This window comes from Lissotriton helveticus, chromosome 1_2, assembly GCF_964261635.1.
Source record: "Lissotriton helveticus chromosome 1_2, aLisHel1.1, whole genome shotgun sequence".
Lineage (NCBI taxonomy): Eukaryota > Metazoa > Chordata > Amphibia > Caudata > Salamandridae > Lissotriton > Lissotriton helveticus.
This window is the reverse complement of record NC_136058.1, coordinates 418,665,969-418,685,442: the sequence shown is the minus strand read 5'-3', so window position 1 is coordinate 418,685,442 and position 19,474 is coordinate 418,665,969. Positions and strand designations below refer to the sequence as shown.

Genomic DNA, 19,474 nt, shown 5'->3' with positions numbered 1-19,474 from the left:
TAAATCCGCCAATCTAAAGAAAAGCCATTTCTTTGTAACTAATCGTATCTATTATACCCCAGCTAAAATAGCAAAGTTTGCCCCAATACCCGAGCCGAAATGTTATAGATGCCTGCCCCTAAAGCAAACGATATCCATGGTTTTTTTTACGTGAAAAATTGGTAACATTTTGGGAAGGGATCAGAGGCTACCTGCGCAGGATTTTTGCTACCAACATCATGGTTAATGGGACTCTAGTCTTTTTTGCTGATGACCGCCTATCAACAAAAAACTTGGCTGTAAGAGATAGAGGACTATTACTGTGTCTGATCCTATTAGCGCGCAGGGAGATCTGCCTGAAATGGAAAGACCCTAACCCCCCAAGAACGGAGGAGTGGCTGAATTCTGCATTTGCAATGGCTCGCCTTGATTTAGCCAGTGTTGGTAACACCTTAAATAGCCTCTGGCAACCCCTTATCACCATGGGCAGAGAGCTGAGACTGTGTAGATACTGAAGTGCGAAGGCTCCCAGTCCTATGATTACACCTTAAACTCCAGTATAAGGAGTTGGTCTGGGGACCTAAGCATCCGCAGTTGGCCGGAGGGAGCCCAGGTCCACGACAACGGCTGTAACACTCTGCAAATGCTTAAAGGTGAGATGAGGACAAAAAAAAAAGGAGTGGGGGCTGCAGCTTCTTGGTCTTGACAGGTGTAGTAATGGATTCCTTTTTCTCTCCACAGGTTTCTTGATGGATGGTGCCACTGGCAGTCTCCTCCCAAAACAAGCATTTGCAATGCAATAGGTCTCGCATTATTAACGTTTGAGCTATTGGCAATGGTAAATAATGCAACACCAATAGCTCAAACTTTAATAATGCGAGACCTATTGCATTGCAAATGCTTGTTTTAAATGTGAATAAAATGTTAATGTGGGTTAAAGAGCGACTGTGTGAATTAAGTTGACGAAAGCCTGCAGTTTTGGAGTTCTTCACAAACACTGCCATGTAATGCAGTATTGCATTACTTCACACCCCACCAATTGCTTCTGTTGTGCTATGGCTGTATGTCATGTGTGCATCTGCTAAATATTCACTGCCATTATTTCGGAGTGAAATTAAAAAATACACAAATAGGAAAAAAAAGCCAAACACGGGTACCAAATGTGGAGTGGGCTTTTAGTCAGCGTCGCTCTGTCCAGCACATCAGACTTACCATCACAAAAACGCACACAGTACGAACACAAGCAGCACACATTCCAACCTTGATGTCATGTTTACTCACAGCAAATTGCAGTTAGCAGGAGCATAGATAGTGTTTTCGTATCACACCTCAAGCCTCGAAAATGTACATCCAGGCTAAGCACATCGACAATATCAACCAAGCTGCTAGAAAACATTTTCTTTTTTTTTTTAAACAGAAATGCTGGAGCATTAATCCCAGATATTCGAGATAAACAGCCACTGAATAACCCTATTCCATTCAGAATCGCTGCCTATAAATGAAATTTTAAGTGGTTTTCATAGTGATCTGGCCCTCCTGGACATATCTTGCAGTGCTACAGAAGGGTTTATCGAGGTCTACACTTCCCTCCTTAATAAATGGTGCATCAGGTATGTGGACCAACCAGAGACGCCAGCTGACATTATGAAAGAGGCTCCGCCTCAAAGCGTTCTCCATATATTCAAACACCTACTTGAGGCAGGCTTCCCGGACACTAAATGCCAATGTAGCTTCCAAGTAAGTTGTGATATGTTTATTTTTTTTAATCCTAAACAGAGCTACAATAGGTAACCTGCAACTCCATTTAAAATTGAGCCTTTTGCGGTGCATGCTAATCACCTGATCCAGGCAAGCAACTAATAAGTGAGCCAGAGCTAACTTTGAGGGACAGTGGCACGCGGTTTACCCGCTCTCTCCTATTCGTCATGCAAAAGCACTTACACAACAGTCATACCGAGAAGAATTAGACACAAGATGAGACAGACAGCTTTGTGGTTGTACACAAAGAAAAAACGTGGATTGAGGACTTAAAAGCTCTTATGGAAGAGCATTCCAGAGTCTCACCCCTTTACTAAAACCAGCAGTAAGAGTGTGAGGTTCACAGGCAGCGTAAAAGGCAAGGCAAGAGTGGCAACCCAGCGGGCAGCCACGAACACCCACCCGAATTCGATGGATATGAGGTAGAAAGACCCCAGTGGGGCACACCAGAACTCAATGGCGAGGGCACCAGGCGTGGCGCTCACCTATGTCGTGAGGGTCGGAGCAGCAGCCAGGGCCAAGAAAGACCCAAACAAGAGCCCAGGAGAGGAGCAAGGCCCGTTACGATCACCACCTCACGGAGATCCGCACTAATCAGCTCGGCGGTCAGGCTTGTGTAGCCAGAGAGTGCCGGGCAGCACAGATGCAGGACTGGTCAGGAATAATACCCAACAGCCAAGCCACGACAGGCAAAGGCAGTAGGAGGTACTTCCTACACTGATGCACCCCTGCCTCGTCCAGGATGCATCATTGTAGTAGCTCCAGCAAGCAGGGTGCTCCGGAAAGCTAGAGCGGGTGGGGCGGGTGATCCAACACGCTCCGTCTCGGCCCACCTTAGTCCAGTGTCAGCTGAGGCGTTATAGCAGGTAGCTTGGCACCCAGTGGGGATCAGCAACAAGGCTTGGTGGTCGGCATAGAAGTTCCAAGCTGGACTTTCTGGACTGGCTAGAGTGGGTGGGCGGGAGACACAACAAGCTCCAACAGACCCCAGCCTTGTCTGGTAGCGGCGTAGGCGGTGCAGCAAGTGGCATGGCGACCAAGATGGGGGTCTGCACAGGACCCTGTGGCCGGGGTGGGTGCAAATCCTGCTCAGCCCAAACTGCCTTAGAAATGGGCGAGCATAGAAGAAGGGGGTACTTCGCCCTCGTCGGGAGCACGGGAGGCAAGGAGGAGGGGGGTCGCCTCCAGTGATGGAGAGACAAAGCAGCGTTTAGCCATCACAACCCCGGAAGAGAGCAATACCAGGGTCGGTCGGAGGGAAGAGCACGAGATCTCCACCAAAGAAAGATCGAGGTCCGAGGTCGTCATGATGACGTTGGATACTCAGTCATGGGGCCATGGGAGGGGACAAAAGTGAAACACAACAGGAAATTCAATGAAGAAGAAGCGTGAGCGCGCGCCACTGTAAGGCCTGTGTTTCTATTATCGCGCCCGTGTGTGCACGCTAATAGAAACCACATGACTGCCTATTGGTGTCTATTACGCGCACCAAGCGCGTAATAGACACCAATAGGCCGTGGGCGGAGCAACGCACCCGCCTTTGGCCAATTGCGTGCAGTCTTTTATAAAAAGACGCACGCAAAGGCCAAAGTGGTAGCACTAAACAAAAAAGCACACACACAAGCGTTTTACAGTCCAAAGTGACTGCTGAAACCCCCTTTTTCGATTACAAAATGCCTAAAAATAGGGACAATGCAAGGTGTAAGCTGCTCTATTTTTTACTATTTTCTCCCGTCACCAGGTCACCCACGATGAAGGATTCCAAACACTCTGTGTCTCTTTTCTCTCTGGTAGGAGTGTCATGGTGCACCGGTGGGAGTGCCCAAGGTTATTAAGAAGTTCACAGATAATGATGCGCCCCACCTTGCTCAGAGCTCTCCAGAGCTGCTGTGGGCTGCAGCAGTATCTCTGGCAATGTCTACCATTTGGTGGCGAACCACACATAGTGGATCTCTTCTGCCTTGCTGCGGTCCTGCCGATTCTTCTCCTCCAGTGTATGTTGGGGGGTAAAGAGTTCCATAGTTTGGCTGCTTGAACAGAGAAGGATGTGCCACCCATGTTTTTTTCTGGTATCTTAAGATTTTGAGGTAAGATGCCCCTTTAGAGCAGAGGTTCCTTTGTTGAATGTGTTTGGTGATTTTATTCCTAATGAAGAGCGGTCCCATTCCATGTACTGCTTTGTGGGTGATACAAAGTAGCTTGAATGTGTATCTTCTGGCAACCGGTTACCAATGCAGGGCTTTCAAGGCAGGTGAGATGTGGTCTCCCGGTTTGATATGCAAGAGTAGTCTGGCAGCCGAGTTCTGAATCGGTTGTAGTCTTTTCATGGTCGTTAAATGTGATCCGTGGTAGAGGCTATTGGAGTAATCGAGTTTGGACAGAACAAGGGAGATCGTAGCTTGGACCTTGTGTGGAAATCCCAAATGAGGGAAAATTTGTTGCAGTGTTGTTATAGTGACAAAGCTTGATCTTGCTAGTTTGTCCACTTGGGCATTCTTTGATAGCTTGGAGTCCATGGTCATTCCGAGGTTTCTAACTTCCTTCGATACTTTAGGCGGTGATCCCAGTTCATCCGGCCAGGCGGCAAGCGGGTCATAATGTTTCCAATCGCCACATTTGCATATTACCATTTTGGAAGCATTCAATTTGAGATGGCTCGTAGTCATCCACTGATTCACAGCTCTGAGACAACTGGAAATTGGGGATTTCCAATGTCTTTGGGGTGTTCCAGTTGGAGTATTTGTGTGTCGTCGGCATAGTTATAGCACGTGAGGTGAAATTGAATGTTCAGCACCGGTAATGACTTCATGTAGATGTTGCAAAGCACAAATGCTGATTGTCCCCAGGTAGGCAAGAGTAGCCTGCCAGTCCTCCTTTACGCGGACGACGCAGTCCTTGGGCGAGGACAACTAGGTGCCTACAACTTCTTCTTAATTCTTTTGCCCTTTTTATGAAGGACTTGAACCTTTCGTTTAATCATTCCAATTCGTTCATTTTTGCAGGTGGGACCTCGTAAAGCTAAGCAGTTCACCTTTCGTCAATACCGAAGACCAATGTTTTCTCATCTTTAGGAGTTGTGTAACGATTCCTTGAGTTGGTGCCCTTTACTGAATTGCAAGAAAGGGGATATAGTGAAAGCTTTTGCAGCTGTTCTTAACTTTGCCAGCAGAGTGGAAGGGAAGCCAATAGGGGCTCTTTTGAAGATATATGAAGCCAAATATATCTCAAAGGTTAGTTATGGGAGTGAGATATGCGGTCACATTGGGGTAGGGGCAGTGCAAAGTGCTGAAAACTCTTTCCTGCGACGTGCCCTTTCTGTCCCACAAAGCACCCATTTTATGTCGTGCACGAAGAGTTGGGGATTTCTTTCCTCTCAGATGTACTGGCTTTCCGTCCCCTGTCTAATTGGCTTAATATTTGGGCTTGTTAACTCCTCCCATGCTCATGACAAGCTCAGCTCGTCATGAGCCACGGTTCCCGTGTGCTCATGGCGAGCTAACCTCGGCACGGCCGTTAGAATGCTCACACGCGGGGATTATTCCACTGCTGTGCTGAGCGTTCTATTGAAACGGGCGTGGCCGTGACAAGCTCAGCTCGTCATGAGCACACAAGAACCGTGGCTTATGACGAGCTGAGCTCGTCATGAGCACCGGGGCACTGTGCGCGCCCCTCCCCTCCCCCAGCACAGCAGGGGAATATGCCCCGCAGCCAAGGGGTTAAGAAAATACACTTGCAAAGATGTCCTACGGGAATGACTTTCACTTGACCATGTCTCAAGCATCCGATGGCTCCAGTATATAAGAGTTGTTCTCTCCAGGGTAGGTAGAAACTATTTGCTAAACCGGAGTGCATATGTAAGAGGGACCTTTCTCTGGTCAAAGAGTGTTTTTTAAGAATGAGCTGCTGTGATAGAGAGGGAAATGAGCTGTGTAAGCCTAGTGTGCGTAAGTACATTGTGTTAAAAACTGTACCAACCACCGAACCGTATCTTCTAGGGCTTAAAAGCATCCATGATCGTTTTCTATTGACCCTGTTTCGGCTCAACCTCTTCCATTACCTCTTGGCACACCCTCGTGGCTCCCATAGAGGCCTGTGCCTCATGCCTGGTGGCTGCAACGGTGAGTCTCCTCAGGACATGATGCACTTTATAATGTTTTGTAGTTTTTATGCTGTCCCTAGAAAGTTATTTATTATTCCCATTCTCAAAAAAGAGGGTTTTAGGAGGGTGAGACCAGCTCTTATCTTTTATAATAACTGCTCTAATGACACTGTTTTGCATACGCTTAACTTTTTACGGGTCGCTGTTAGACTCAGGTCAAGCTGCAATTACCTTCTGTACTGTAATTCATGAATTTTTATCTTGTGTTCTGACTAACTTGGACATATTATATTTTTTCAATCTGTAACTTGGAAAATATTTTATCATTTAATGAATAACTTTTATGGTTTTCTTTTATAAAACCGAATAAAGTTTGTTGATAATAATCACTAGGGGATTCATTTACAGGGTAGCATGGTATCCCTCACAATAACTTCAGGAGTCACAGTCCACACAATGTACATGCTTTGTTTCCCCTACTTCCAACCTTACATGTACCCCCAATCACCTGCCCAAACCTCTCCCTGCTGATGCCAATGTAGTCCTCCGTCAACCCGCAGACCATCTTTTTGGCCCTTTCAAAGTGCCCATACAATAAAAATGCTGCAGTTGTAAATACATATCAACTACCATTTGTTGCGTTTGAAACATTTTATTGAATAATAAAACCTAATAAACATAAGCTGATTATTAAAGCAAACCAAAACATCAGTTGCCATACACATTAGAGACAAAAGTTGTACATACAAATCAACATACTGTAACACAGCAAAGTTATGTAGAGCACAATTCCTAATTTCTGGCAGTCTTTAAAGTTCAACAATAGAAACGTTCATAAAGAACAGGAAAGGAAACAAAGAAGGTGGGATACAGTGATATCATTAATGTAATGCTTCCTACATATAGAAAAAAAAATACTAATTATTTTCCTTAAGCAAAAAAGTCCGCACATTAAAATACTACGAGAAATATAATGAACAATGAACATTTCATGTGTAATTAGAATTCAATTTGAATATTTTAACCTCCTCAGCATTTTTTGACTCATGATTACAACCTGAATGCTTTCTGGAAAGGAACCACCTCATGGGGTTCAAAATCACATCTTTTCCAACAACAGGATTCAAATGATAAACTTGAATTTCAATTTTTTTTGGAGATCAACAATTTTAAATATATACAAAATTCACACACTTTTGTAAAATTGTCAGCTAAACTTTAATTCAATCCACCTTCTAATCAAACACTTCCCATTCCAGCAAGCATCACAGGACCACTTGTTGTTATCTTCCCAATTAGTGATAATGTTTCAGATGGCAACTACAATAAATATGTTTAGTATTTTACCTCCGAAAGGAAAAACATACAATTTCTGAATCAAGGTGCACAATAAAATGTAGGAAGAGAAGGGCATTTTTAGGTATAGCATTCATTAAGGTTTGACCAGGCTTGAAACTAGAATTCCTGAACTTTTGGACATTTAAATGTCATATTTTAAAAGAGTTCAAACAGACCCAGCACGAGCTCCACGAAAAATAGAAGATGAGTGAAAATGTGCTGATAAGTAATCTATTGATGTAAAATACAGTGGTCAGGCAATGCTTGTGGATCTAATCTATTCAGATTTTAACTCCATAGTTTGTTCAATAATAAGTTGACTGAGCATAATACTTGAAGGTCCATCTCTCAGATCAGTTATATTACAGTTTTAGTTGCGATAACACTAAAAGAGATCAATGATAAATAGATTTTTAAAGCCATGTTTGGATTTGATCCTTGGTCTGAATCTAGATTATTGTCTGCAATAGAAACCAGTTCGAACAGATCAAATCTAAAAGCATTGAATATTTTTATTATAGTGGTTTAGAGTAAACCCAGAAGACACACATTGTTAATGAAACTTAGAAAATGTATCTAAAGATTATGATTACATCCTATTTTATGTCCAGAGACCGATTTAGATGCTTTCCTATTTAAGTGACAACATTTGCAAATATATTTAACAAAACATTAAATCTGGATGTCAGAAATTCTGTCTTTAAGTATTGTGTAAGAGTTATGTGTAATGGTTTTTATTTGATCAGAAGCAACACTAACACTAAATAGGTGCGTGCACCTTTTATTATTCAACTAACATTATTAGCAAACTTAATTTGGAGGGAATTGAGAAAAATGGCCTCAGGTACCACCGGTTTTATTGTTAAAAAAATCCAATTGTTCGGTAATTCACATAGTTTGCAAATGCTAAACCCCTTTTTGAAATGTACTAAGCTCATTTAACAATTCAGAATTTGGAAGGGGAATGTTAATAGTTTCCCTTTTGAATATTTAATACATCCTTAAGGTATGTATTAAGCTTTGAAACCATATGTGGGCTGAAAAACAGTAACAGGAGGTAGTAACCCAAGGGGACATTTGTGAATCTGAAAGTAAAATGGGGTGCATTAAAAAATGCCTTTTTTTAAAAGCAATCATAGACACAGTAGTGTGCTGACTCCACAAGCAACCGCGTTTTACCTAATGGGTTATTAATACATGAACTTCAGTATTTCCTATATTGCTGAAATGTAGTTTCTAATATTTTTGTAATGTGGTGTAAATATTTGTTCCTGTTATTTCCCATTTCAATATTGTCATGAAATGTACCTATTCTTTTTGTCACACATATTGAAATATCTTTTGTTTTTAAAATCTGTTTTATTTTGTAAATCAGGAGTAGAACATAGGTCCAGATGTGCACAGCGTTAAGCCCACAACCCATTTAGGGCCGGCCGCGTTGCTTTCAAGTGTTTCCCAGCTTAGAAAAAGGCATTAATAAACTAGTTGGAACACATCATGTCGCCTACAACCCATAGGCCGGCCGCGTGATCTAGTACATATAACAATATTAGCGTGTTGTGGGAAATCTCAGGACCTGTTTAAAACCAATAACATTGAGAACAAGGGCTAGAGGCCCATATAAAGTGGATAGTGGTAGATGGACAGAAAAGGGTCGAAAAAAGAGATAGTAGAAAGGAGAGGTATACAGCAAAGTAGGCGGTTGGGTGGACGGACGGGAATAGGTGTGTGACGGTTTCAGGTGTGGAGAATGAAGGCCTTAATGCTTGTTGAAGGGGTTGGCTTGAACGACTGTTCTAATTATGTGAGAAGCCTGTTAGGATCTGGCGGGAGTATAGCATCCTCAAAGAGTCGCAGCGCTCTAAGCTTGCAGGGTAAATAACGTGCATGTTCTATTTTACAGAGGTATTTAACTAAGGGTCGCCAAACAGCGATGAAGCGGGTGTCTCGTGTTTGCAGTCACGCTGTAAAAAGTTCCATAGTTATTACATACCACAAACGCACGAACCAAGCGGCAATTGGGGTAGTCTTCGCTTTTTTCCGATATAGTGCTATAAGTTGTTTAGCCGCCCCAAGCATGTGAAGTGCTATAGTCCAATCGCTGCAAGCGAGTGCTTTGAGGGTATTAGGTTTAAGGCCCAAAAGGATCGTGGCTGTGGACTGAGGCAGGGGGAAGCCCAGTACCTCCTTAATATGACTAAGGACTTCCTTCCAGAGCAGGGTCAGGAGCGGACAATTCCATCAAATGTGAATGAAGTCTCCAGATGCATTCGAACACCTCCAGTACAAGGGGGACGTTGCAGGGAACATTTTGTGCAGTCGAGCGGGCGTGTAATACCATTGTATCATAACTTTGTATGCATTTTCCCTCTGCGAGATGCTACGATAGACCCTAGGAATGTCTCGCATTGAAATATCTTTATCACAATTTTTGGGGCATTCTAAAAAGTGTTTTCACTCTCTAACTTGAAGCTTCCTAAGAATAATACTGACGCGCAGTTCCTGGTTTCTCCTAGATCATTTAGCTTTCTCACTAAAACAAGAAAAATATTGATTTGAGAGAGGTGGTTATTGTAGTCATACGCACTGGGGTTAGTTTAGAAAAGACCAATATAGAACTTCATTTATCTTTAGAAATAATACTTGCAAAAGTTTATGTTCAATAATTTCATATAATTTACTGATTAAGATATCAGATAAAGATCCCCTAATTACTTATACCTTGTGGTATCAAAAATAAGCTAGAATTAACAGACTTCTCTTCTAGATAAATCCAGGTTTGAGAAGTTATTAAATGTGATTATAAACTTTCTATTATTTTAACACATTTTCTCAGTGCACAGAGTATTTTCCCTACATAGATCACAACATTTCATGCAATGGTCTGTGCTTGAACGTACAATGAAGGAGTAAAAATGTATTTCTACCACAATCAAGAAACTCTTGGGTCTCTGAGGACTACGTTGCAAATGAAGAGCTAGCTAAGATGAAATATCCCTTTAAAGGGAAGATTTCCCTCACCCACCATAGTTGGCGCGCTTCCTTATTGGGAATCTCCTTGCACCGTGAAACAACCCCCTCACTGAGAGGGAGGAGTTCAGGCATATTTTGTTATAGAGAAAGGTATACTAAATACCACAATAATGAGCTCAGGGTAGTGGGGGCAGCAGAGGGAAAGTTAAAACTGGCTAAGTGTTTAGCCATGCAGATAAAGTAACAATGTGAAATAATTTCTATTAAAAAAAGAAGAGTATAAACTAAGCTAGACGTGACTTTATAACTGGTTAATCAAACGTTTCTGGAGGTTTAGTATATATAAACAACTCCTTTCTATGGTGTGTCATAAAAATGATGCTCTAAATTTTGGTAAGAGTACACAATGTCAAAATATTCAATACTGCTTTTATATCAATTTACTTTTAAAAGCTTGAAGTAAAAGACAATTCTAAGTGGCATTTGGTTATGAGTAGGCGCTAATGACTATTTCCGGATGACAATGTAATTAGCATTTTTTGTATAAGATGTTTTAAAAGTATGGGTAGGGAAAATGGCTATTTTGGCCAAATGCTGCCCTTTCTATATGCATGCCAGTTTTAATTTGTAAACAGAATCACAATGTTTTATGTGGTACACTGTAATGTTAGATGAATCTATTTTACTCTTCTGATAAGCAAGGGATGACGATGAACCGTTTTTTTGTCCCTGGTTTTAAATGGATTAAGTTTGGAACAGACGAGGTGTTGGTTGACTTTGCCTCAGAAAATGGTTGTTTCCCTCATGCTGCTTTCATGCGACTTAAATCCCTTCAGTGGAAGAGGTGGCTGCATGACTGCATATATGGCCAGATCAGTACTTGGCTGTTTTGGTTCCACAGTGGGGCTAGAATAGAAGCTGTTAAGGGCTTCCCATTGGTGCAGCAAGTACAGTGGCACCGGCTCCCAGATGCCTGAAAGGCCCACTGAACCCTGATAACTGCTGTTTGTCACAGTTCAAAGAGAGGCCTGAGGGGCCCACAGAACAATGATTATTGCTGTTTTCCACAGTCCAAACAGAGGGCAGGGGTCACATTTCCTTTCTTGCCTTGGGGCCCAGGGAACACTGGCTAGGCCACTGGTTAAGGATGCAGCATGGAAAAGGTGGCGAGACAGGTGGATTATTTAAACAGCTCGATGATGACTTCATGCCTGGGTATTAAAGTATTCATTGCAATTAAAGACTGAAGCAGGAATAGATCTCATAATATAGGAAGGCCTATCTACAAATGCAGCTCGATTAACGGCTGCCTTTTTACTTCTCACTTCTCACCTCTCCTAATTTACAGTTTTATTTTAGATGCAGACTGAAATTGTGACCAATGAATATGTTTATCTATCTTTAGGTTCCAAATGACCCATCTTTTCCATATGCAAGTATCAGACAGGTCGGGAAAGCCTAATGGCTTTGAACTTGATAAAGCCATATTAATCACTGTCTTGAAATGCAAATGGCAGCATTAGGCACGTAGAGGTGTAATCTACGTAATCTCATTATGTTCAGGGTACGGGAGGGTGTTGAGGGCATAAAGCACTTTGACAAAAACATTGCTGCCACCGTAGAAATTCAATCTTCCTTGTCCTACCCTAGTATACAAGTAGTACCACATTCTTTGTATACCTGAATTAAAACACAAAATAATACCGTATTTAAAGGCCCAGTTCAGAATTACATGGAAGGTGCACCATCCCAGACTACACAACGATGCAGTCTTTAGTGGGTGCTATCATCCCACACAGGGGGAGTACACCAGATTATGCTGGAAAAAGCATGTGGTGCCCCAACGTAGGTACAGTTGTAAACCTCCCAGTCTGCTTACAAAGTAAAGTGTCTGGGAGCTATTAAACAAGGTGGCCCGTTTCCCCTGCAGGTGGTTGGGGTCTGTCACCATCCTGTCATGTGGGGGTATACAAGCCTCCTGACTGCTTGTTTGCCCTGTCACCCGTGTCAGTAATACAGTGCAGTCGCAAGACAAAAGGTTTTCCCACATTTGAACGTGGCCATGCCCAAATACAAAGGAAAACATGCCCGCTTAGAATCTCTCCTACGTGATCCACGCTACATAAAGGGCTATGGAAGTGTCTGCAGCCTCTTCTGTAGAACAAAAGCCAAAATGCCCATGGGACGCAGAAAGAGGGTGCACTCTGATGCTTCATTATGTACGAGGACCTTTGGCGTTCGTCTGTACTAAGCTAGTGACAGAGTTAGTGGAGTGTTTATTGCCCTCTATGTCACTCTACTTCTAAGCACCTAACACAGCTTGTACAGTGGTTACTGTCATCTGTTCACCTACATTATGCTTAATATAAATAGTGCACAATTTCGGCGTTTGTTTCTGCCTACAACGTGGACCTGATACAAATAGCAGTACCTACAAGTTGGATGGTACAATTCAACAAGAGTCTAGGATACTCCAGCACAGATGACTTTGCATCACCATTACAGGGTATCAGTCTTGATGGCAAGCCAACTTTGTATACATTATTATCAGAGACTATACTTGCCTCTTGGATACAACTTTACAACAGGATTTTATGAATTTTCGTACAGTTGTATTTATATAATAAAACAACCTACCCATCATAATTGATCTATCTAGTCATCTTTTTGGGTTCTGGAGTAGCATGCTACTCGCTGAAAAGCACTTCAACACTTCATATGGGGTAGAAAGCGCTATATAAATGCAAAACCTTCCCTCTTCTATCCCTCCACTCTCTTTTTCAACCCAACTAACAGACCAACAAGTCCAGCTCTCAAATACGTTTTATATTTCCCTACACTAATTCACCACTAATCATTTTTGGATCCTGGAGTAGCGTGCTACTCGCCGAAAAAGCGCTTCAAATTGACCCTAACGCACTCCGCTGCTCGCAGAACTCTGCGTTGAGCGGTTGAGTTTTTTTGACATTTTGCGGAGTTCTTCATTGCAGAACACCGCCAAGGCCTAATCTTATCATAAAAATCTAGATTTCAGTCATATGTAAAGAAACAAGTGTGAGTAGAAACCTTTTGGGTGGAGAAAATGTAAGACATTAATATTGTGAATTTTGTGTTAATTAGTTGATGTTTGCAAGTACGAACACTTCTCTGTGTCAAGTAAAGACCTTGAGAGTTTTGTAACTTTCAGATACTCAAATTGTGGATTTTGTTGCAATTAAAACATTTTCAAGGCCTGAAATTTCTTTGGAGGTTGCATGCGGGCAGCCTAAGTTATCCTGCAAGAATTTCTTGATGAATTCTATTGCAACTACAAAATGTGCTCTCTCATGTAAAGTCAGGTTGTTAGAAGCTTTTCTGCAACTCAAGATACGCCTTACTTTTCACCTGGTGTGGGTGCATTTCTCATGTTAAGTGAGATCTCCTTTCTGAGTATAACGTTTCTGGCTTTCCCCTCCTGTATAAGGCTTTAGTCCAGTGTGAATTCTCTCATGTGAAATGACATTGTATTTGTGAATAAACCTTATCTGACATTCCGAACACACATAAGGCTTTTTTCTCCCTTGTGAGTTTGCTCCTGACAAGTGAGAAGTAATTTGTGACCAAAACTTTGCTTGCATTTTGAGAACTCATAAGGTTTTTCCCCAGAGTGGGATCTCTCATGAAGCATAACTCTGTCTTTCAGATTCAAGCTTTTATGGCATAAGGATTTTCTCCAGTTTGGAGTTTCTCATGGTGAGATAGCGTTTTTCTCTGCAGCTTTTCTGGCATTCAGAGCACTCATAAGGTTTTCATCAGTATGGAGTTGATTATGGTTGGTGAGGCTGTGCCTATCAAAAAATAGGAATTTCTGGCATTCACAGCATTGGTAATGTTTTTTCCCTGTGTGCGTCTGCTCATGTAGAGTGAGATTGCATTTACAATTGATGCTTTTCTGGTACTTGGAGCACTGAAGTATTTTTGATGGTGTGTTTTCTTATGGTGCATGTAACCATCACTACCTCTGAATCTTTTCTGACATTTAGAGCACTGATAATGTTTTTCCCCCAGTGTGGATTCTCACATGTGCAGTGAAATCAGATTTACAGCTGAAACATTTTTGGCATTCGGAGCACTGATAAGGTTTTTCCCCAGTGTGGGTTCTTATATGGTGAGTGAGATTGATTTTTTCACTGAAACATTTGTGGCATTCAATGCACTGATAAGGTTTTTCCCCAGTGTGGATTCTTATGTGCCGTGTGAGACTACTTTTTATACTGAAACATTTCTGGCATTCAGAGCACTGATAAGGATGTTCCACAGAATGGGTTATTGAATGTTGAGAAAGACTCTGTTGGTTACAAAACCTTTCTTGGCTTTCAGAACACTGATAAGGTTATTCCCCGGTGTGGAATCTCACATGTGCAGTTAGAAGTGATTTACGGATGAAATGTTTTGGGCATTCAGAGCACTGATAAGGGTTTGCCCCAGTGTGGAGTCTGATGTGCCGTGTGAGACTACTTTTTAAACTGAAACATTTCTGGCATTCAGAGCACGTATAAGGTTTTTCCCCAGTGTGGTTCATTGCATGTAGACAAAGACTTTGTTTTTTACAAAACCTTTTCTGGCATTCAGAGCACTGATAAGGTTTTTCCCCAGTGTGGATTCTTGTATGTTCATTGAGTCTTTTTTTTAACCTGAAACATTTCTGGCATTCAGAGCACTGAAAAGGTTTCTCCCCAGTGTGGGTTCTTATATGAAGAGTGAGACTGTTTTTGTCAATGAAACATTTCTGGCATTCTGAGCACTGATAAGGTTTCTCTCCAGTGTGAGTTCTTCTATGCCGAGTGAGATGGGTTTTGGCATTGAAACATTTCTGGCAATCTGTGCACTGATAAGGTTTTTCCCCAGTGTGGGTTAATACATGTTGAAAAAGACTTTGTTTTTTACGAAACCTTTTTTGGCATTCAGAGCACTGATAAGGTTTTTCCCCAGTGTGGGTTAATACATGTTGAGAAAGACTTTGTTTGTAACAAAACCTTTTCTGGCATTCAGAGCACTGATAAGGTTTTTCCCCAGTGTGGGTCCTTATATGTACAGTAAGGTCTCTTTTGTCACTGAAATATTTCTGGCATTCAGAGCACTGATAAGGTTTTTCCCCATGGTGGATTCTCATATGCTCAGTGAGATGAGATTTACGGCTGTAACTTTTGTGGCACACTGAGCACTGAGAGTGGTTTTTCCCAGTGTGCATTCTCTCAAATTCAGTGAGATGAGATTTATGGCCGAATCTTTTTTGGCACAGGTAACTTTTTTCCCCAACTTGGGTTACTTTGCTTTGATTGAGGCGAGTTTTAACACTGAATTTGTTCTCACAGCCCGTGTTTTTATAAGGTTTATTCCTAGAGTTAATATCTCTACATTTAGTTTCCTCTTGCTTATATGCCACGGTAAGAGTGAACCCGATTTTAGAGTCGGGCTTGTTTAGATAATGTTCAGCATTTACCTTTACAAGAAATTGTGTGTAATCTTCTTAACACTTAAATTGAGCAAAATATGTCTGGAAGCAGCCCTGTAACACCTGTCGTAATGTTTCTAGCAAATAACAGTCTTTTGGTTATAACCTCTCCGGCAGCAACTTATTTTGTGACTGAAGTTTTTCTCAAATCTATTTGTATAGGTTCTTAACAATGCAGTGATAAGGTGTTAGTCTGATATTTAATGATTAAACTGAGAAGTACCTTTTTGCACTGGCATAATGGCAGTAACTGAGAACATTAGAACATGCACAGTAATATTGTGTCTCACCAGTCGCAGAACATCAGTTCCTTTTACCCTTTCTATGTTTGGTGGAAGGTTAAGGATTGTAGTTCTGAAGACGAGGATTTATTTACATTACCTATAGCGCAATGGTGCTCATTTAATCCATTTTTATATTTAACAGTTTTACATATCACTCCTGCACAACAGATAATGTTGAGGCGATTTACATAGAATTACAGAACAGTACACAATAAAAAGGAAACAATCTGAGATGGTCATGAACACAATAAAGTGGTGAATTTTTAAGGTTTTCGCCAGAGTGAGCAGAGGGGGTCGTGGTGTTGTATCCCAAGGTAGATAGTCTCAAACTTGCGTAACTGGTTAAAAACGGTTGTTGAACAAAGGTGATTTTCCAATCTTTTGGTTGTTAGCGTGTCAGCTTCGGAGTCTTCTTTCAGTGTCGTTTCTTTGATGGTCTGCAGAAGAAACCTTTTGTTATATCTTTCTTTTATGCAGTGTGTGCTTCCACTCTGGTATTACATGATGCTTTAGATCATGCGTGCTTTAGATGAACGTTATTCTGTCATGCTGCGGCAATTTGTCTTTCTGATACTATTTCAGATGAGGATGTTGTGATTGGTCTTTCTGGCATTATTTCTGATGCTGTGTGGACAGATATGACTTTGCTCTGGGTTAATGAAATGCAAAATTAGAGACTTCACTTACATGTATAGTACCTTCCTCAGCTCCCACTTCCTCGCCACACCAAGATTTTAGAAATTGTTTAAACTTAGAATGCTGGATGTCAATCAGTTTTTCAAAATAAACCTTCTTATGGCACTAACATTCAGTTGGCTGGTGCTAAATCTTGCTTTCTTCGTCCATAATTTCAATCACCTATAGTATTAAAATTAAATAGTTAATACATGTAAATCTCCCCAAAAATAATTTACAAGCCATATCAATGCAGAATTGCAGAATTTTGAAAGTGTTGAGCTGTTTTTCAGACAGAGCAGAGTGTGGAATGGTAGCCTGAGAGTACTTGGATCTATGAGTGAGGATTTGTAGAATTTCCAACATTTTATTAAGCTCAGAAAGGATAAATGTACCCTATGGACATGTAACATAGAATCCCAAAAGCAGACATTAAAGTCATATGGACTGGCAACAAAAAGATATTTAAAATAGAATACTATTAATTAATTTTAATGTAGATTTCTAGGATGGGAATTTCCCCTCCACGGACAACAGGCGTTTCCCCCGCCCTGAGTTACCACCTACTTGTATCTGGTATCCTGACTTTTGAGCTCTGGCCTCTGCCGCACGCAAGTCTATTGTGTGTTGCGGGGACTAATCCTAGACCTATCCCTCAACTATGGTCCACAGTATGAATCAAGGGAAATGAAATTAAGGAATACTTTCATGTGTGCATTTTATTCCACCTGATTATCAGTTGTTAGGCTTTTCTGCACCTGGATTTACCGGACAGAAAAATTAGACTGAAAAGACCCACAAGACTCTGGGTGGAGCAGAAGCAGCCAAGACTTATGCTGTTTTTTTACTAACTGGGGGAAACACACAATTCTTCCCTCTGTTAGAAAATGCTTTCCTTTTCCCTACCCTGCTTCACCCATCTCCCCCCAACCAACCACATGCATATATCTACCACCTGCTTAAAACAAGTGGTAAATAAAAGCAGAAAAACACTATAAATAGTGAATGGCATATGGTTTGACAGGGAGAAGAATCTGTTCCTCGTGGCAACTCCCCAGTCCATGGCATCAAACTTGTAACTGCACGTTACTGAGTTAAATCTACCACAAAACAATTACATAAGATTTTTCTGCCACCCCTGTACTATGCAACTTCTAACAAGGGACTATGAGAGATCTTGGACCGGTCCTGTGACCTGGAGGGTCACAGCAAGTGTGCCCTCATTTAAGGCAGAGGACTGTCATGGGTTTAACAGCTAGAGCGGTGATGGCAATGCATCCTGTTGTAAGGATCAATAGCCTGATGAGATCTTTGCATCATTGTCAGTGGAGTGGCTTTCTACTGACACACCCATGTAATGCTCCATTTCTATACCTGTGCCCAGACTTTGCAATAACATCAAGTGCATGTTTAGGGTGTTGGTGTGCATAGCATAAATGCAATGTGAGGGTGCGACAGAGTAAACTGCATCACCTGCCTGCCAGTCGTGTAAACAAGTGGGACCATATATCCCTCTTTTATACCCTAGTTCAAAGTCCTCTGTTACCAAGGAATAATGTGCTCTACAAAGTACTCAGGTGCCTGCTGTGGCACCAGGGATAGTGTCAGCCTGACAGTTTATATAAGTTGAGGGGACATAATCTGCAGGGAAGGGAGTTTGACTATCCAGCAGGAAGACAACGCTGTCCTGGAAGAAGCAAGGTCCAACACATCCCCGTTATCTGTAGGGCGGGCCGGAAAGCCATCCAGCAGGACCAGCTAGTCTGAGGGACCCCGTCCCGCCAAGACTCTCCCAACAGTTGAAGGCAGAAAATAAAACTCTACAACATGATTGTTGAGGCCCAGTAGGACGATTGTGTGCTGCCAACCGTCCCGTTCAAGGTTGCATTTGCCAAATTCCTAACACAACAGAGTCTGATTCTACTGACTTCCTGTAGAGCCTGTGTTGGGCTTTTAGCTGCTGAATTTCTGACTACTCTGTGTCAGAGGCCCATGAAGGACTACAACTACTCGAGTGTCGAACACCCTGTCTGAGCTTACGCCTGTGGTCCAGCCAGCCACAGTATGGGCTCAATTGCTGATGGTCGGGCCTCCAGAGGGGCTGCACTTACCGACAGGCCAGGTGTGACTGCTACCTTGGAACTGCTGATCTTCAGGCAACTGCAAACGAAAGGCAGAGTGGGTGCCCTACAGAATGCAGCCCTACATCCAGGGCAAAAGGGATCCACAAAAGCCTGTTGGTGGGTCACTGCTCTCTCGAGTGTTCGGGCATGCCATTTAAGTGCCGGGAAACAGGAAAGAGACCCAGACAAGACTGACTCATCCTGTGAAAGGGTAAGATGCTTATGACACAGCATACAGGAATGGGGGTGACTGGAGTGACAGAACTGACACTATACTATATTCATGATACTCCTAAATGCCCTTAGAGGGGAAGAGGGGATCAGAATCGGATGCACCTGTCTGCAGCACATGGTAGTCTGGCATGCCTGCACTGATATTTAAAAGACAAGACATTCAAAGCTCGTATGAGAGATGGAGCAGAATTCTACTTTAAGGAGAACGGGCGGGCTGTTGAATCAGCTTGCGTGCTATAGGATGAATTCAAGCCAGTGATCCTTGAGGACACTGACAACAAGGGGACGGAAATACTGGGAGAGACTTCCTGAAAGACCTGACCCTGCCAATGCTAACGAATGAGGACCAAGATGCACTAGCCCAAGACCTGACAGTAGACTAAATAAATAAGACAATAAGAACCTTGCAAACAGGGCAAACAACAGGGCCTAATGAGCTCTCCTTAGAATTATATAAAAGCATGATGGATAAAATCAGAGAGTGCCTCCAGAGTAGGTTTCAGACTGCCTGAAAATA

At 42.2% G+C, this 19,474-nt stretch overlaps 1 protein-coding gene across 1 annotated transcript in view; it reads right to left on the bottom strand.

Annotated features, from left to right (window-relative positions):
• Positions 1–6,482: 6,482 nt before the first annotated feature.
• The window catches only part of LOC144807234 (uncharacterized), a 135,143-nt gene continuing 122,151 nt past the window's right edge, over positions 6,483–19,474 (bottom strand). Inside the window, exon 7 of the mRNA XM_078673090.1 lies at positions 6,483–16,783. Within this exon, the coding sequence (XP_078529216.1) occupies positions 14,520–15,377 (858 nt within the window). The 5' untranslated portion in view covers positions 15,378–16,783 and the 3' untranslated portion in view covers positions 6,483–14,519. The remainder of the gene's footprint in view (positions 16,784–19,474) is intronic.